Here is a 16,928-nt window from a genome sequence, read left to right as displayed (position 1 = left end):
TAGGGGAGAATACGGTCGAATATCGAGGCACCTTACATCGGCACACTGCTCCGTGTGGCACCATACAGGTTCCATGCACAAGACTTTAAAATGTGTAAGCGGCTTTAAAGGGATCTGTTCTGCATTGTATATTATCTGGCTGGTTTTATAGTGCAAATATATAGCATAGAATATGAAAACGTTTGAAAGGCCTTACTGAAGGAATTGTGCAAATCAGTTACATTAAAGGGGGTTGTCTAGTGCAGAAAATCTATACACCCTCTTAGGGAATTTTAAATTAATAGAGGGGTGTCTATGTCCAGGATTCTCATCTCTTGGCCAGAGTGGAGAGCGGTCACATAGAGCGTATCTTGCTCTGGAGGACCTGTCCTGTCCTGTATTACACAGACAACACATTGATATGAATTGACATTGTGTAATACTTAATTTCGCCTGTGGTGGCACTGTAGGGAAATTAAACGCTTACTGCCAAGTTTCATCACAGATTACAGCTGATCGCTGGGGGTCCCAGCAGGGGGACACTTTGTGATCACGTTATTGTCAAGGAACCCTTCTAACAAGTAGGGATTGTCCAATATGGAGAACACTTTTATATGGTCTGTAAGTGAACTTTTCATTTTTATATTCTGCTGCCATATAAAACTGGGTAACTCTTGTAATATGTTCTCTTGAAGGAAAGACAGTCAACGGTGAAAAGAGAGAAGAACGGTTCCCAGCAAGGAAACAAATCAGGCGAAAGGATAAAAATGCAAAGAGCAAACTCTGTAACGGTGGACGGACAAGGCCTTCAGGTTTGGATACATGATTTTTACTTACGTTGAAATAATGGTGTGTATCATTCATTGTATAAGGCCTCCGGATAGGACACATGCATAAGTGGTACACAGGTAAGTTTCATGATACTGATACATGAATGCATACAGATGTAGCAGCCGCCAAACAAAGCGCCAAGGCACACAACGCTGCCAACATAGCACCCTGATAGGTGGGGATCCCAGACTACCCTCACCTATAGGCTGCATGTGAATTCCCGAACTCCTATTAGGCACTATGTGGCCACATACAGATTGCAACATGGAGACTTGGCCTCGCATGTTCATCATTTTCTTGGCTGTTGCAATTGGTTGTTTATGTACATTATGTTTACATCACGTTATTGCACTTTATACATCATCCATAGAGTCCCATGTTAAAAAAAGTATACCGTGTTGTTTACATTTTTTTACGGGATTTTGTTGTATTTAATAGCGTAGCCTACTACGCTATCCCATACCGCAAAAAAACGGTATACAGACGTATAGCAGTCCACTCTTCTGGCCTTCGCCGGGCTATTTGAGCCATATTGTCACCTTTAGCATGTACTTCAGACACGTAGGAAAAGAACTTGATGGGAAAGTGGTCTAACTCTAATAGACTTTAATGGAGATAGCTGTGCATATGCTCGGTCACAGCCAGCCAGCCACTATGGTTTGCTGAGTATAAGTCCGGGGCCCCACATTCTCCTGATAGGTGGGAATACCTGTGGATATGCCATAAATGTTTGAAGTGGGGAAAACCCATCACAATATGTTAATGTTATTTGTTTTATTCAGAGCAAGAAATATAACTTACCGAATGTTTCTACCACTACAGTAGATGGGCCCTAAAATATTCATAGTTGATGAGTACTGGACTGATCTTTAGGTTTGTGTTGCTTACGGACATGTTTTCTCTTAGCAGCACAACATGTGGTTAGGCGTGGTATTGCAAGTAAAATTTATTTTTATTACCACATGTCTGACTACAGTATATCACTACATGTAGTCTGGGAGTTGAGTTAGCACGCCAGGCAAAACAAAATGTTGTCTTTTTACCCAAAGTTTTTTTAAAATTTATTTATGTTTCTTTTTTAACTTTGAATGAAAACTGATGTGAGCTAAACATATTTAAAGGCAACATTATTTTTAATGGAGACTGCACAATTTTTCTTTAACTATACAAAATTACATTGTGACAATTAAATAAATGTGTGTATATATATATATATATATATATATATATATATATATATATATATATATATATATATATATATATATATAATATATTTAATTTATTCATTTAAAAAAAAAATTGGGGGGGGGGGGATTCTGGCAGCTACTTATAATTAATATGTATTATCCCCCAAAGTGGTTAAATGTAGAGCATCATTATTGGCAGCATATGATCGTAAAGTGACATTTCTCCGTGGACTAAGTACTCTTGGAAAATCTGACGATAAAATCTAGTTCAGGCTGAAGGTTGACATATTGGATATAATAACAAATAATTGAGAAATTATGATAAAACCCACTGCTCTGCCTCAAGTGTGAGCCTCTAATTATGAGGCAATAAAATGTGATGAGTTGGCTATGTCTCCCTGGTCATTATTTGGCAATGGCAAGCTAAGCACAAGGAGTTCAGAGATTTATTGCAATTAATGCCTCTTCAAAATTTTATAGCAGGTTTAAAAACTGATCTCTACTGCTCTTGTACAATTCATTGTCTTCTAATCAGTTCAGCACTGTATGCCAATTTTATTCAGTAGTAATATAATTATGTTAAAGGGACTGTCTGAATAAGACCACCCCTGTCTATATGCCCCATTTGGGCATATGAAAATCAAAGAGGGGGGTCTCTTGGTCAGGACAACTCTATTAATGAGAGCTGCTGCAAAAAGTGACTCTTCCATTGGTGTCCACCAATAACATGATCAGCCATCTATTTGAGTTGGCATGTAATTCTACTTTTCCCCGGCAACGGTCCCAACTTCCCCCAATGATTTTAGCTGACTGGTTACAGAAGCCAGACATTCAGAGATCAGCAGATCACTAGGTTGACTTCATTGATAACACAACCCCTGTAAGATGCCACAAACATGGAAATCCTTCTACCACCCAATCAGACAAAAAATTTCAAAAATACTTGGAATTGGCATTTGACAAACTATCATGGACATATCGATGATTACTAGTAACCGAGATTTTTTTTTTATCTATGTCATCATAGGTGTAATGATTATTGGGCCAAGTGCTCGGTCTCAGTTGGCTTAGATCGTATCCGTCTTTTAGTTGGTTAGGATCATAACTGTCCAGCGGATCTTCTCATGTCTTTGTAATTCTGGCATGTTTAATCATTTCAGTTTATGTGTTCTTACCGTATGTGAGTTCCGTATATATGACTCCATATTTTATGACTTTTCTGCATATTTCATGCCATCGTCACCCCTCGAATATAATTCCTGAAATAAGATGCAAAAAAAGGAGCTCTTGCTATTAGGAACCAATGAGACTCTAGATTAAAATTTTCTAGAGTAGGTTTGATGTTGAAGACAAAGTTAACAGTAGTTTATAAAGCCCCGCTGCCTCATCTTCCCCTACTGTTGTGTGGCCCCTCTATATCTAATTTCTCCTTCTTATCTTTTGTCTTCTTAATGGTCCTGTATTTTAATATGTGTCCCCTCATCTCACATTATGTTAGGTATGTACCTAGAATCTTTGTTGCGCTAACTGGTGGACGGTGAGGAAAATATGTAGTCTGTGGGTTGGACATGCTAAACGTCTAACCTTACTGGTTGTTGAAATCCAATAGATCTGATACAGAAATGTAGTAGTAGTAGTGGTAGTAGTAGTAGTAGTAGTAGTAGTAGTAGTAGTGGTGGTTGTGGTAGCAGTAGTAGTAGTAGTAGCAGTTGTGGTAGTAGTAGTAGTAGTGATATTAGTAGTAGCAGTAGTAGTAATAGTAGTAGTAGCAGTTGTGGTAGTAGTAGTAGTAGTAGTGATAGTAGTAGTAGTGGTGGTAGTAGTAGTGGTAGTAGTAGTAGTAGTAGTAGTAGTGGTAGTAGTAGTGGTAGTAGTAGTGATATTAGTAGTAGCAGTAGTAGTAATAGTAGTAGTAGTAGTAATAGTAGTAGTGGACGGTAGTGGTGGTAGTAGTAGTAGTAGTGGTGGTGGTGGTTGTGGTAGTAGTGATATTAGTAGTAGTAGTGGTGGTGGTTGTGGTAGTAGTGATAGTAGTAGTAGTAGTAGTAGTAGTAGTAGAAGTAGTGGTGGTGGTGGTGGTGGTGGTGGTAGTAGTAATATTAGTAGTAGTAGTAGTAGTAGTAGTGATATTAGTAGTAGTAGTAGTAGTAGTAGTAGTAGTGGTTGTGGTAGTAGTAGTGGTGGTGGTGGTGGTAGTAGTAATAGTAGTAGTAGTAGTGGTAGTGGTGGTAGTAGTAGTAGTGGTTGTGGTAGTAGTAGTGGTGGTGGTAGTAGTAATAGTAGTAGTAGTAGTGGTAGTGGTGGTAGTAGTGGTTGTGGTAGTAGTAGTGGTAGAAGTAGTAGTAGTAGTCGTAGTAGTAGTAGTAGTAGTAGTAGGGATATTAGTAGTAGTAGTAGTGATATTAGTAGTAGTAGTAGCAGTAGTAGTGATAGTAGTAGCAGTAGAAGTGATATTAGTAGTAGTAGTAGTGGTGGTTGTGGTAGTAGTAGTGGTGGTAGTAGTAGTAGTATTGATAGTAGTAGTAATAGTAGTAGTAGTGGTGGTAGTAGTGATAGTAGTAGTAGTAGTAGTAGTAGTAGTAGTGGTAGTGGTGATAGTAGTAGTGATATTAGTAGTAGCAGTAGTAGTAGTAGTAGTAGTGGTTGTGGTAGTAGTAGTGGTGGTGGTGGTGGTGGTAGTAGTAGTAGTGACATTAGCAGTAGTAGTAGTAGTGACATTAGCAGTAGTAGTGTAGTAGCAGTAGTAGTGATAGTAGTAGTAGTAGTAGTAGTAGTAGTAGTAGTAGTAGTAGTAGTAGTAGTAGTAGTGATATTAGTAGTAGCAGTAGTAGTAGTAGTGGTGGTGATAGTAGTAGTAGTAGTAGTAGTGATATTAGTAGTAGCAGTAGTAGTAGAGGTTGTGGTAGTAGTGGTGGTGGTAGTAGTAGTGATATTAGTAGTAGTGATATTAGTAGTAGCAGTAGTAGTAGTAGCAGTAGCAGTAGTAGTGAGTGTTCAAATGTTGAACGCCTAAAATAGATCAACGGAAGGAGTAACTGGAAGGGTGCTGTCAGGGCATGTACTCTGGGTGCCAGAGGGGGTGCCAATCAGTCACTCTTCCTTGGCAATGGTATTTAGGTACATTCTAGGGTAGTGAGCTAAATCTAGTTCTTAGTGGCTCTTAGATTTTAGTGACTTTAGTGAAGGCAGTTTGGGTGCCTACTCAGTGTTTGAGTCAGAATTCAAAAAATAAATGATAGACCAGAAAATTAAAGAGGTATTCCCAGATAAAAAATTATCACCTACCCACACCGATCGCAAGAACAAGGGTCCCAAACCCCCTGTTGCTCCTCACTGCTCGACCTCAGTTAAGAGAAAATTGATTGGATCAATTGGCAGTCGAGCATGGGCGCTGCTGATTAGTTCAAAGTCTATGATATTGACGAAACAGCCGAGTACAGCGCTCTGCTGTTACCGTAATTCTTATAGCTATTTAATGGGACGGCATGCTCATACTCAATCACCGCTTCATTCAAGCTCCTCCTCACTGCAAGGGGTGCAGTGAGGAGGAACACGAGTTTGGGATCCCGGTTCTCAGGATCAGCGGGGGTCCCAGTGATCAGACAATTAGCACCTATCCTGTGGATAGTTCATATATGCTAGAGTTGTAGGTGTAAAGATCTGAGGGGTCCAGATTGTATTTTTTTAAGTATAGGTGGTATTGTAGTGGGAGTGCCGGAAAAAAAAATGGCACTACAGTAATCAATTATAGAGATGTTAAGGCAGGGTTGTCAGATCGCCCTTTGCAGTGAATTTTCTATTTATATAAATGAAGGAGGAAGAGGCCATAAATCACAATAAAATAAATCAATAGTAAAGAAATTAGAGATCATTAGATAAGTTGTGGAATATGTCAAAATGTATAGCAAAGGAAGAAAAACATTATAACAAATTCCTTAAAAAATAAAAATTAAAAATTAAAAAAATTATTCATTTCTGAATTTCAATTAATTATTGTGTTTTTTTATTTTCTATTTTGTTTTTCCAATAAAAATAATACAAAAATTAAAAATAATAATTCGATCTGTAAATTGTTACAGTTTTAAAGTCTTTTTTTTTGAATGATAAAAAAAATTAGCTGAGAAGAGGTTTAAGATAAAATTATAAATGAGATGAACACAATACAGTAAATTATAAAACAAAATACCCCAAAAAATATAATACCAAAAAAATACAGAAAATTCAATTTACAGCTGTAATATAAGAATATGATAGAACTTCTTCCCGCTTCCAATACTGTATGTTAGGTTAGGCCGTGATCATCTGAATTTCTTCTTTTTCTGATATTATTAATCATACTTAAGCACATTCGTCTTATTCTATTCTAGCTAACCAGAATAATGATCATGATTATTACTTCTAATTAGAGGAAGTAATAGATCATGTATAACCTTAGGATGAGGCTCATTAATTAACCTGAGTCCATAGGGACATAGGCTAAGCACTTTATCTTTGTCATGTTAAGTTTAGTTTATCCTTCTCTACAATAGATGGTTTTATGGTTATTGAAATTGAAATAAATAACTAAAATTGATGAAATGTGAAAGAAACCGGTATGTCAATACCTTCGTAATATGCGAGAGGGTGAGCCGTGAAATGTTTAATCAATTTTAATTAGTTCCAGTATTATATTAAGCAGCAGTGAATGTATTACTTATATGTTTGACAACTGCAATTATTATTACACATAACGCTTTTTTTTTTTCTTTCAATGAGCTGGATCATTAGCCGTTTTTTTAATTTTTCTAAATTGAAATTGTATTTGTTAATTTTTGTAAATTTATATTATAAACAAATTCATCAGTTAAATAATTGCAGTAAATACCATAATCAGCTTTGTGATATATTGTTCCCATTGCTTGAGTTTGTAGCATCGCACAATTTTTGTATATTTCTTTTATGAACAATCCCTATCGTTAGATCAGCTGTGATCTGTGGGGAAACCTGGCAGTAAGTGTTCATTTTCTCTGCAGTGCCACCACAGGGGAAATTAAGCATTACACAAATCCCATTTAAACTAATGGGTTGTCTGTATAATTCAGGACAGGACAGGTCCTCCAAAGTGGGAGACGCTCTTTGTAACCACTTTCCACTCTGGCCTAGAGATGGAGATCATGAACAGGGGACCCCCCTCTATTTACTCAGAATATCCTAAATCGGTATGTAACAATGGATTGTCTAAACTGGACAACCCTTTTAAAAGAAAAAATTACGATAGTATGTCAGTCAATGTTTACCACTTTGGATATGTGGGGCTTAGCTGGGCACCCTCAATGACTTACGGTAAGTATATTGCCAGATTAATTTAGAATTGATGGACAGGGGGATCAGTGCTGCTATTCATCAGTCGATTTTTTTGGGCCAAAAATTGTGACCCTTTTACCCATTTTTGGCATCGCTTTGTTCTCTAAAAACAATGGCTGATAAACCAACTATGCAAATTGTGTCACTGATGGTCCATACCAGTAATCATTTCTCGTTCTAAAACTTGAAATAGTAACACCAGCCAAAATCTCATCACACATGATAAACTTCTAATTTACTTCTACTACCTCAGCAGATAAAAGCCAACACAAAAATAAAAAATAAAAATAAAAATGAATAAATGAATAAACTGGTGGATTTCTCCCACCCGGATGTTTTCCTTGGGATTTCAAATCTATGTCCTGTAACTCCCAAAGGCAAGGTGCTCATTATTTTATACAGGGTCAGCTTGATTGCTATAGGGTTTCAGTTACTCTTCCTAGAAATCCCTTTTTTAATGCCCTACTGTCCCTATCCAGCAGATCACCTGCCCCCTAAAGACACCATACACGGATAGGAAGCCATACACCACAGTTATACATGGTAAAAACACATCGGGACTATGTTTTTTGGTTAAAGACCTGACCATACTAATCTCCGGCATAGGAAAATGAAAAGTGTTTATATTAGGGTGAAGCAGGGCCTCCTAGAACGGTCAGCTTTATGGTGATGTTGCAGGTGTTCTGGTATATAGGGACAGCAAGGTACTTAAATACAGATTGTTAGGGGGAATTGATACCCCAGAGCGATCAAGTTGACCCTGTACAAAAAAGGAGCACCCTGCCTTTTGGAGTTGTGGCACATCGAGATTGGAATTCCAAGAAAAACATTTGTGAGAAATCCATCTTTTCATTCTTTCTTTCATTAATTCATTTTTTTTTGTATTTGTGAATTACTGCTGTGCCGACTTTTATCTGCCGAGGTGGTACAAGAAAATGAGAAGTTTATGTGTAAGGAGACTTTGTGTGTTGCTTCTATATCAATAAGGTTGATTTTTTTTTTAAATTATAGAATTGAAAGTGAAGTTTTAGAACGACAATTGATTACGGGAATGGACCATCGGTGACCCATTTTGTATAGATGGTTTATTAGGGTATGGTATTTGAAAAGAAACGGGAGTTGTATTGTGTGATTTAGTCCATATTTATCAGCCTTTATCTTTTTTAGAGTATAATGCTGTGCCACAAATGTGTAAAAAGGGTCAAAGGAATGGGTTAATTTTTGACCGGAAAACTATTGACTGTTGAATAGCAGCACTGATGCCTTACCCAATATCTCAATTAATCTGGCAATATTATTAAAGCGGTTTTCCAGGGACACCAAATTTCTGACCTAATATTCTATGTAACTATTTAATAAAGTTCCTAATATATAGTCTTTATTAAATCTGAACATTTTCCTTCCTATTCTCCGTACCTCTGCCCTGCCGGAAGTTCTGATTTTCATCTGTCTCTTTTTTCTCTCGACACCGACTCGTGCTCGAGAGTCATTATACACACAGCCCTGTGTCGATACCACACTGAACTACATAACGACACAGGGCTGTTCTTTACTAATTATTCCGCCCCCTCTGTGTCTATTGGCCCTCCACACTAGATCTCCCTTCCCCTTTAGTTTATCCTGCCCACCTGCTTTATCTGAGGTGCGGTCACAGAATCCTGTGACCGCACCTCAGATATCTAATGTGATCCCCATCATCCATAAATATATGTATCCATCATAACTATATTTATAAAATGGTTCTGCTATTGAAGTACAAGCAAAGAATGAACAGAGCAGACGTTGAGGAGGCTATGGACCAATAGGATGCCTCAAACCCGGGACTTCTGACGTACACCCGGGTTTGAGGCATCCTATTGGTCCACAGCCTCTTCAATGCCCGCCCTTTTGAATTCTTTGATTACGCCTCAATACCCGCCCCATTTGCCTCTTATTAATAAAACTCCTCAGTGCTCGTGCGCTGCCCGGCCTGAAAAAAAAATGCTCATGGAAAATCCCTTTAAGTCTTTGAGGGCGGTCAACCAAACCCAAAATATCTAAAGTGGCAAGCATACTGTACTATTGCCATTTTTGACAGTTATGTTAGTAGCAAGAACTAAATAGACTAGCAAAAGACAAAAGAAAAAATTTGGCAAATTTTTATGGTCCTGCATAATCTTTTTTGATTTAGTGCAAAAGTTTTTATAGAACGTGAAGGTATAAGAAATGACACTTATAGCAACTTAAATAAAATATGTATATTGATGCTTAGGATTATGATTTATTATTATTTATCATATTTTTTTAACTTTTTGTTTATTATAGATTACCCCAGTTGCGGGAACACATCCTCTGCTCATTTTTGTAAATCCAAAAAGTGGTGGAAAGCAAGGTGAAAGGTAGGTAAAAGTTCCTTGCCTTCTCGGTCCAACTTTAGTCTTCAATCACCGATATATATTTAATCAGAAATGATTGTAGAAATGTCATTGTCAAGGTTTGATTAAAAAAAACAACAAAAACCTTCGGCACAAAAACATCAGATTCCAATCAATATCATTTGTGAGTTCCATCTTTAGGCTGGATTCACACGAGCGTGTTCGGTCCGTGAAGGACGGAACGTATTTCAGCCGCAAGTCCCGGACCGGACACACTGCAGGGAGCTGGGCTCCTAGCATCATAGTTATGTACGACACTAGGAGTCCCTGCCTCACTGCGGGACAACTGTCTCATACTGTAATCATGTTTTCAGTACGGGTCAGTAGTTCCACGGAGAGGCAGGGACTCCTATCATCGTACATAACTATGATGCTAGGAGCTCGGCTCCCTGTACTGTGTTCGGTTCCGGGACTTGTAGCCGAAATATGATCCTTTATGAACCGAACATGCTCGTGTGAATCCAGCCTTACAGTCGTGGTCTCATACCGGTGGCACACTAGATCTTGTGAAACTTCAGCCTCTAGCATGTCCCGATATTCGCAATAAGCAGTGTCAGTCTAGGGTTCATTGGGCCCATAGGAAATTATTCTGGTAGTCCTCCTGCCATCTATATAGAACATGTAACTTTGTTGTAGTCATGGCACTTACATCCCGAATAATGTCTAATAAGTTATTTGTGAATCATCCCATATGAAATAGACCCAAGTGGTAAGTGCCTCCAAAGTCACCTCCAAAAGGGTTTGTCTTCTGCTAAACCTTCGGGGCTCATTATTGTGCTAGAGCCTTGGCCCAACGGAAGATCCTCTGGAGGGCCTGTCCGACCCTGGCCACAGGTAATGCTGGAAGTTCTAGTTTTACAATAGTTGGAGAGCCAAAGGTTGGAGATTGCAGTCGTAGGGCAAACTTTTAGTCAACCCTTCTAGACTTCTAACTAAGCATGATCGAAGGACAGAGCAGGGGTATCTTATGCACAGACATTAGCTTACAAATACTCCAAAAAATCTAATTTTATTTTATTGTTCCACATGTTGGACAGGTCTAGGACACTCCACCAATTAACACTTTATAACCCCACTTTAAATTAGAGTAGAACCCCATGAACTCCGTTGACCATTGTCCATAGAACTTATGTCGGGACATATTGACGCCAACAATCTGTAATTCCAATGTATAAAGAACAATAGTGTTTTTTACATGTTGTAAAATTTGCTTCTTTTTGTTCTCGGAGTAACTTAACACATTTGCTTGTAATTTATTGCCGAGACACAGCATTTGCCTTTCTATAATTATTATCAATATACCTCATATTACAAGACATTACTTAATATATGAACCGTGAATGTGATCAACAGGGAGTGTTCAGTTTTATTTTACTATCGGATTATGAAAAACATTTTTCACTCTTACAATTTCCATCACATTAATGAATTATTTATCAGGGATGGAGAAAAAAAATAATAAATTCTATATTAGCGGAGATTAACAAATATGCACCGAATGAGTCCTATGTCTTTATTGTGCTACTAAATGCCAATATGTTTCGTTTTTGTCATTCCATAAACTTGTTGTAAGTTTTCTTTCATTATTTTTTATCTGCAGGATACATAGGAAATTTCAGTACCTTTTAAATCCACGACAGGTTTACAGTCTTGCTGGGATCGGACCTATGCCGGGGTACGAGGCTTTGTCTTGTATATATGTTTACATTTATATGAATGATATTCGTTATTCCATCTCCCTGTAGTTATTATTATGTTTTCTTTAAATTAATATTTTAAATTTGTAATCTAAAAATTGGAAACTGTATGAAAGTTTTCCCTGGTTTGCAATTTTCTCCTGTTTATATTAACATACACTTAAAACATTGCTACATGATATAATTGTTTTGTGCCATAATGACTGAGCTTCTGCCGTCTACATTTTTTTTTGGAAATAACTGTGGGTCAACTTTTAAAGAAACTCTTAGTTTAGTTTTTGAGAATTGCATGCTGGGTACAAATTTCTGATTAAATAATATTTTTTTTAAATTATTATTTGTCACTTTCCTACACTTTCGGGCAAGAATGGGCCCCTTCAGCTTTTTACCAAAAAAGCTGGTAGCAAAGGTTGTATGATTTTTTAAAGAATTTTTTTGGTCTTCTTCTAAGCCTACTCTAAAAATAATGAATGTATCTTCCTCATCTCAAGTCCGTTTCGTATGTAATTTGGACCATAAGGTGATTTCTTCTAATCTACAGAAGCCAATTGTGTTGGACTAAAGTGGCCCACTAAACAAGGGTGTATGTGCCATAAAGGCCAACCATGCAGCTGCTAGGGTGACCTTCTAGAGAGGGGGCCCAGCAATGCTTTGTCCTATCCCTTTTGCTCACTTCTCCACAGGAACAGCATCGTTTGCAAACAAGGGCATAAAGGATTGCCCCAAGGGTCATGGAAGCTGTGGAGGGGCCCATTTGTCATGACTCACAAAGCCCAGCACCATAATAGGGGCGCTCATTTTGATCTTTGCTATACTAGATCCTAGCCAGGCTGAATTTTTCCATTCCACAAGATTACTTTAAAAAAAAAATAAAAAAAAATTGCCCATTCTTTTTGGATAACGGGGTCTAAAAGCCCAGAATAATATACTCATTCATTGAGAGACCGGACTCAGTTATAACATGAAATGGTATTGTAACGTCTACAAAATATTAGATCATTTATGAACAACATAGGAAAAAGGGGTAGGCTGATTACTAATATGTAATATTTTTTATTTTTATTTCTTATGTCTCCTCCTCCTCATAGAGTAAATTTGCATCTTTCATGAAACATAAATTCTTTAACCCCTTAGTGACCAGCCTATTTTTTTTTACGTTTTTTTCCATCGTCTCATTCAAAGAGCTATAACGTTTTTATGTTTGCATCGACATAGCTATATAAGGTCTTGTTTTTTGCTGGACAAGTTGTAATTTTTAATAGCCCCATTTTGGGGTACATAGAATTTATTGATTAATTTTTATTAACTTTTTTTGGGGGGTAATAGAAAAAAAAACCAGCAATTTCTTCACACTTTCTTGCGTCCTAAATTTATGCAGTTTACTGTGTGGTATACATAGCACAATAACTTTATTCAGCGGGTTCCTGCCATTGCAACGATACCAAATTTATATAGATTTTGTATGTTTTACTACTTTGTATGTTTAACTACTTTTTACACAGTAAAAACACTTTTTTTTCCAAATTATTTATTTTCGTGTCCCTATATTTGAAGAGCCATAACTTTTTTATTTTTCTGCCGATGCAGCTTTATGAGAGCTTTGTTTTTGCGGGACGACTTGTAATTTTTATTGGTACCATTTTGGAGTACATGCGACTTTTTGATCACTTTTTGTCACATTTTATCACAGGCAGGATTCAAAGAAAACAGCAATTTTTGCATTGTTTTTTATTTTATTTTTTACGACGTTCACCGTGCGGGTTAAATAATGTAATCACTTTATAGTTGGGGTTGTTACGGATGCAACGATACCAAATATGTGTAACTTTTTTTTTTTACTTTATTTAGTTTTTTTAATAATAGAGCATTTTGTAAGGGGAAAAGTGGGTTTTTAATTTTTCTTTCACTTTTTTTTTTTTTTTACCTTTATTAAACTTTTTTTAACTTTTTTACTAGTCCCACTAGCGGACTTCACTATGCGGTTCTATCGCATTTATAATACACTGCAATACTTTTGTATTGCAGTGTATTACTGCCTGTCCGTTTAAAACAGACAGGCACCTGCTAGGCCATGCCTCTGGCATAGCCTAGCAGGTATTCACTACAGGCAGAACTGGGGGCATTTATTAGCCCCCCCTGGCTGCCATAGAAGACACCTACACCCGGCGATGTTATCGCTGGGTGCCGGTGGGATGAGAGGGAGCCCCCTCCCTCCAAAACCACTCCGATGCGGCGCTCAATAACGAGCGCCGCATCTGAGTGGTTAAACGGGTGAGATCAATACTGATATCGATCTTACCCGTTACAGAAGGGATGATCCCAGCCCTCCGCTACCTCTGATAGCGGAGAGCAGGGAGATTTAACAGCTCCCTGCTCTATTACTTTATTCCGATGCAGCACTGTAAAAAGGCTATTGCATCGGAATAAAGCCCGTTAGTGGCCGCCGTAAAAACACCTATGGGCGGTCACTAACGGTTTAAAGGGGTTCTTCACTTTGGACAACCCTTACTTGTTACAATCCTTGACAATAAGCTGATCTCAAAAAATCCCCTTGCTGGGACTCACAGCGATCATGTAATGACGGGGTAGGGAGACAGACAGGTGAGCCCTAATCTACCCACCACTCAGCCCCTGCTTACTTGCACGGCCCAACCTACCCAACCTAGGCGACGGCGTACAACTGGGCGACGGTCCCTACGCTCAATATGTACACGACAGACAAACAGACAAGGGTACACAGAAGCTAAGGGAAATGGGGCAGTTGCCCACGGCAAGACCATGAGCAACAAGAGTAGTGAACGAGCTGAGTCAAACCAGGAGTGTACGAGATTCCAAACGCAGAGCAGGAGAGTAGTCAGTAAAGCCAGGGTCAAAATGAAGCAAGGTCAATAATGATAGCAGGAGCAGCAGAGCAGAATCACAGGCAGAGACAAGCAGGAAATGAAGGAATAAATAGACTGAGGGCGGGAGCTAGAACCGTCTGGCCAAGCTGTGATAGGTTCTCCCACTCCTGAGCCTACCAGCCTGAGTGGTAGCAGATCGAGTCACTCTATCAGACTTAGGAGCAGGGGCAGACTGATTAACCACGGGCGTCGACACAGAAGCTGTGTCTGGCAGATCCTTTACAGATCAGCTGTTATCTGTGGAGCAACCTGGCAGTACGTGTTAAATTTCCCTGCAGCGCTACCACAGGAGAAAATGAGCATTACACACTGCCGATTTCATGTGTAATGTAGGACAGGTCCTCCAGAGCAATAGACTAATCTGTTTCTCTGTACAATGAAATACAGCAAATCATGTATAGCCTGAATATGCCTTTTTTTTTTTCGATTTGTTGACTTTTTTAGTTCAGGACAATATTTAAAGTTTTATGAGTTTCCATTCTCAGGTTAAATTTCTTTCGTGATGTTCCGGACTTTCGGGTTCTTGCCTGTGGAGGGGATGGAACAGTCGGATGGATTTTAGACTGCATTGGTAAGAAAAAGAAAAATCGGCCATATACATAAAATAGTTGCCGGACGAACAGCTATCTCTCCCGATCTCCGCACAAACATGCACGATGGCTCAACCGAGCTTGCTTGCTTGTTTCAATGGAGTGAAGATATGCCACAGACAATCATTTTGGCACAAGAAAGGATTGGGCATGTTACAACCCAACATCCCCGATTTCACCCTCCCAAATAAGCTGCTGGGGGATACCCAGGATGCACCCATTCACATTGGATTGCCAGTTCATATAGAAATAAGTGGCCATCCCACAGCTTTGCCTAGCGATCTCTGGAGGCTAGAGAAGCCATACCATTGCGATCAGATGATCTTTTCGGCCATATGCATTCTAAGAAGAGGATGTACAGATAGGACAAACCCTTTAAATAACAAGGTATCAAAGATCCCCGAAGAACATGGGGTTTATTCTTCATAGTGGGTGATGCCAGGCCAACTAAAAATGTAATCATTGTGTGTGTATGAAAATTTCAATGCATGCAAGTTTTATTGCCCTGAACATCAGTTGTAAACAAGTCTTAAATGTTTTTTAAATTTTGAACCAACCCTTCCAGTGTTACGGGTTCATCGACGATGAGTTAGGTCATAAAGCATTACGTGGCGGCCATTGAAATCAGTGGACCGTCCATGTAATGCATTGATGAACCTGGTCCATTTTCTCACAATGGTTCTCCGCTTTGGCTAATAGAGGGGTGTCATATAGGGGGAACTCTACTCTATTACATCTAAATGTCCTAATGGGGCATACGGAAAAGGGATTTTCTAAGACAGACAACCTCTTAAATGGATTAATGGTACTTGGTAATTTCTTTGTGTTGAGGGAATAATCGGGTGAGTTGGGTGAAGATGGTGCTCACACTTTGTCTGACTTTTCCTGCTAATGTTCGTTGTCAATGCAATGATGAATATTAATTCTTTATTTAACAGACAAGGCCAATTTGACGAAACAGCCGCCAGTGGCCATCCTACCTCTGGGTACAGGCAATGATCTGGCAAGATGTTTGAGGTGGGGAGGAGGTAATGAAATAAGTTTTTACTCAGAATTATAACTTATAAGTATAACCATTGTATTTTTTTTATTAGGAAACTATTACAATAGCATTCTCTAAGTTCATATTTTTGGAAACCCTCCCTTACAGGGTGATCCGGTCCTAACCCTTCAGGGCCACAGAGAATTTAAAATTCATTGACGGAATGCAGGCTTTGTCAATGGCAGTCTGTATTATGAAAATGAACTTTTCATTTTAGATATTGCGTTATGAAAAAGTTTTTCCACCATTTAGGACAATAGAGGCTACAATACAGACCATGTTTTAACCTCCAATGTCTTATATGCCCAAAATACCATTCCATAATAAGATAGAAAATCCCTAATTACTGGTCACTGTTGGTCCCATGTTTTTGCCTAGGCATCAATGAGATGACATCCGCAGTGATATTACATCAGGTGACTAAGTCTTCTCTCTCTCCTATGTGTATGGCAACTTAACATGCAAGCCATACAAATCAATGTCAAATTTACCATGTTTTTTTTCATAGGTTACGAAGGGGAAAACCTGATGAAGTTTGTCAAAGACATTGAGAATGGCACAGTAGTTCTGGTGGACCGATGGAAAATTGAAGTTATCCCAAATGACAAAGATGAAAAGGGAGACCCAGTGCCTTACTCGATCATAAATAATTACTTTTCCATTGGAGTGGTGAGTGATATTTGTATGTATGTATGTATGTAGGTATGTAGGTATGTATGTATGTATGTATGTATTGAGTGCATTTAGTCAACCGATCAACTAGAGCCCTTATAGGGTATTTTTACCTAATGGGGTTATTCCACTCTAATCTTCATCACTGGCTTTAGGTGATGACGTTAAAGGGGTTGTCCGCATTCCACAATCCATTTTTTTAGAAGGGTTCCCTGCAAATAAGATGATGATGCCCATTGTTAAGTGTTTTCAGCAAGGGAATGTGGA

The 16,928-nt window shown here is 38.5% G+C and overlaps 1 protein-coding gene across 3 annotated transcripts in view; it reads left to right on the top strand.

Moving 5' to 3' along the window:
- Positions 1-16,928, top strand: part of DGKB (diacylglycerol kinase beta) — a 396,795-nt gene that overhangs the window by 205,688 nt on the left and 174,179 nt on the right. For 2 of the 3 annotated variants that reach the window (XM_075827769.1, XM_075827770.1), the window contains exons 14-19: positions 675-791; positions 9,648-9,721; positions 11,358-11,432; positions 14,843-14,928; positions 15,886-15,975; positions 16,498-16,658. In XM_075827769.1, coding sequence (XP_075683884.1) covers positions 675-791; positions 9,648-9,721; positions 11,358-11,432; positions 14,843-14,928; positions 15,886-15,975; positions 16,498-16,658 — 603 coding nt within the window. Of the gene's footprint in view, positions 1-674; positions 792-9,647; positions 9,722-11,357; positions 11,433-14,842; positions 14,929-15,885; positions 15,976-16,497; positions 16,672-16,928 lie in introns of all 3 variants that reach the window. The other variant, XM_075827771.1, reaches the window with a different exon arrangement.

Source organism: Rhinoderma darwinii, chromosome 5 (assembly GCF_050947455.1).
Source record: "Rhinoderma darwinii isolate aRhiDar2 chromosome 5, aRhiDar2.hap1, whole genome shotgun sequence".
Taxonomy (NCBI): domain Eukaryota; kingdom Metazoa; phylum Chordata; class Amphibia; order Anura; family Rhinodermatidae; genus Rhinoderma; species Rhinoderma darwinii.
This window is presented reverse-complemented; position numbering and strand designations above follow the sequence as displayed.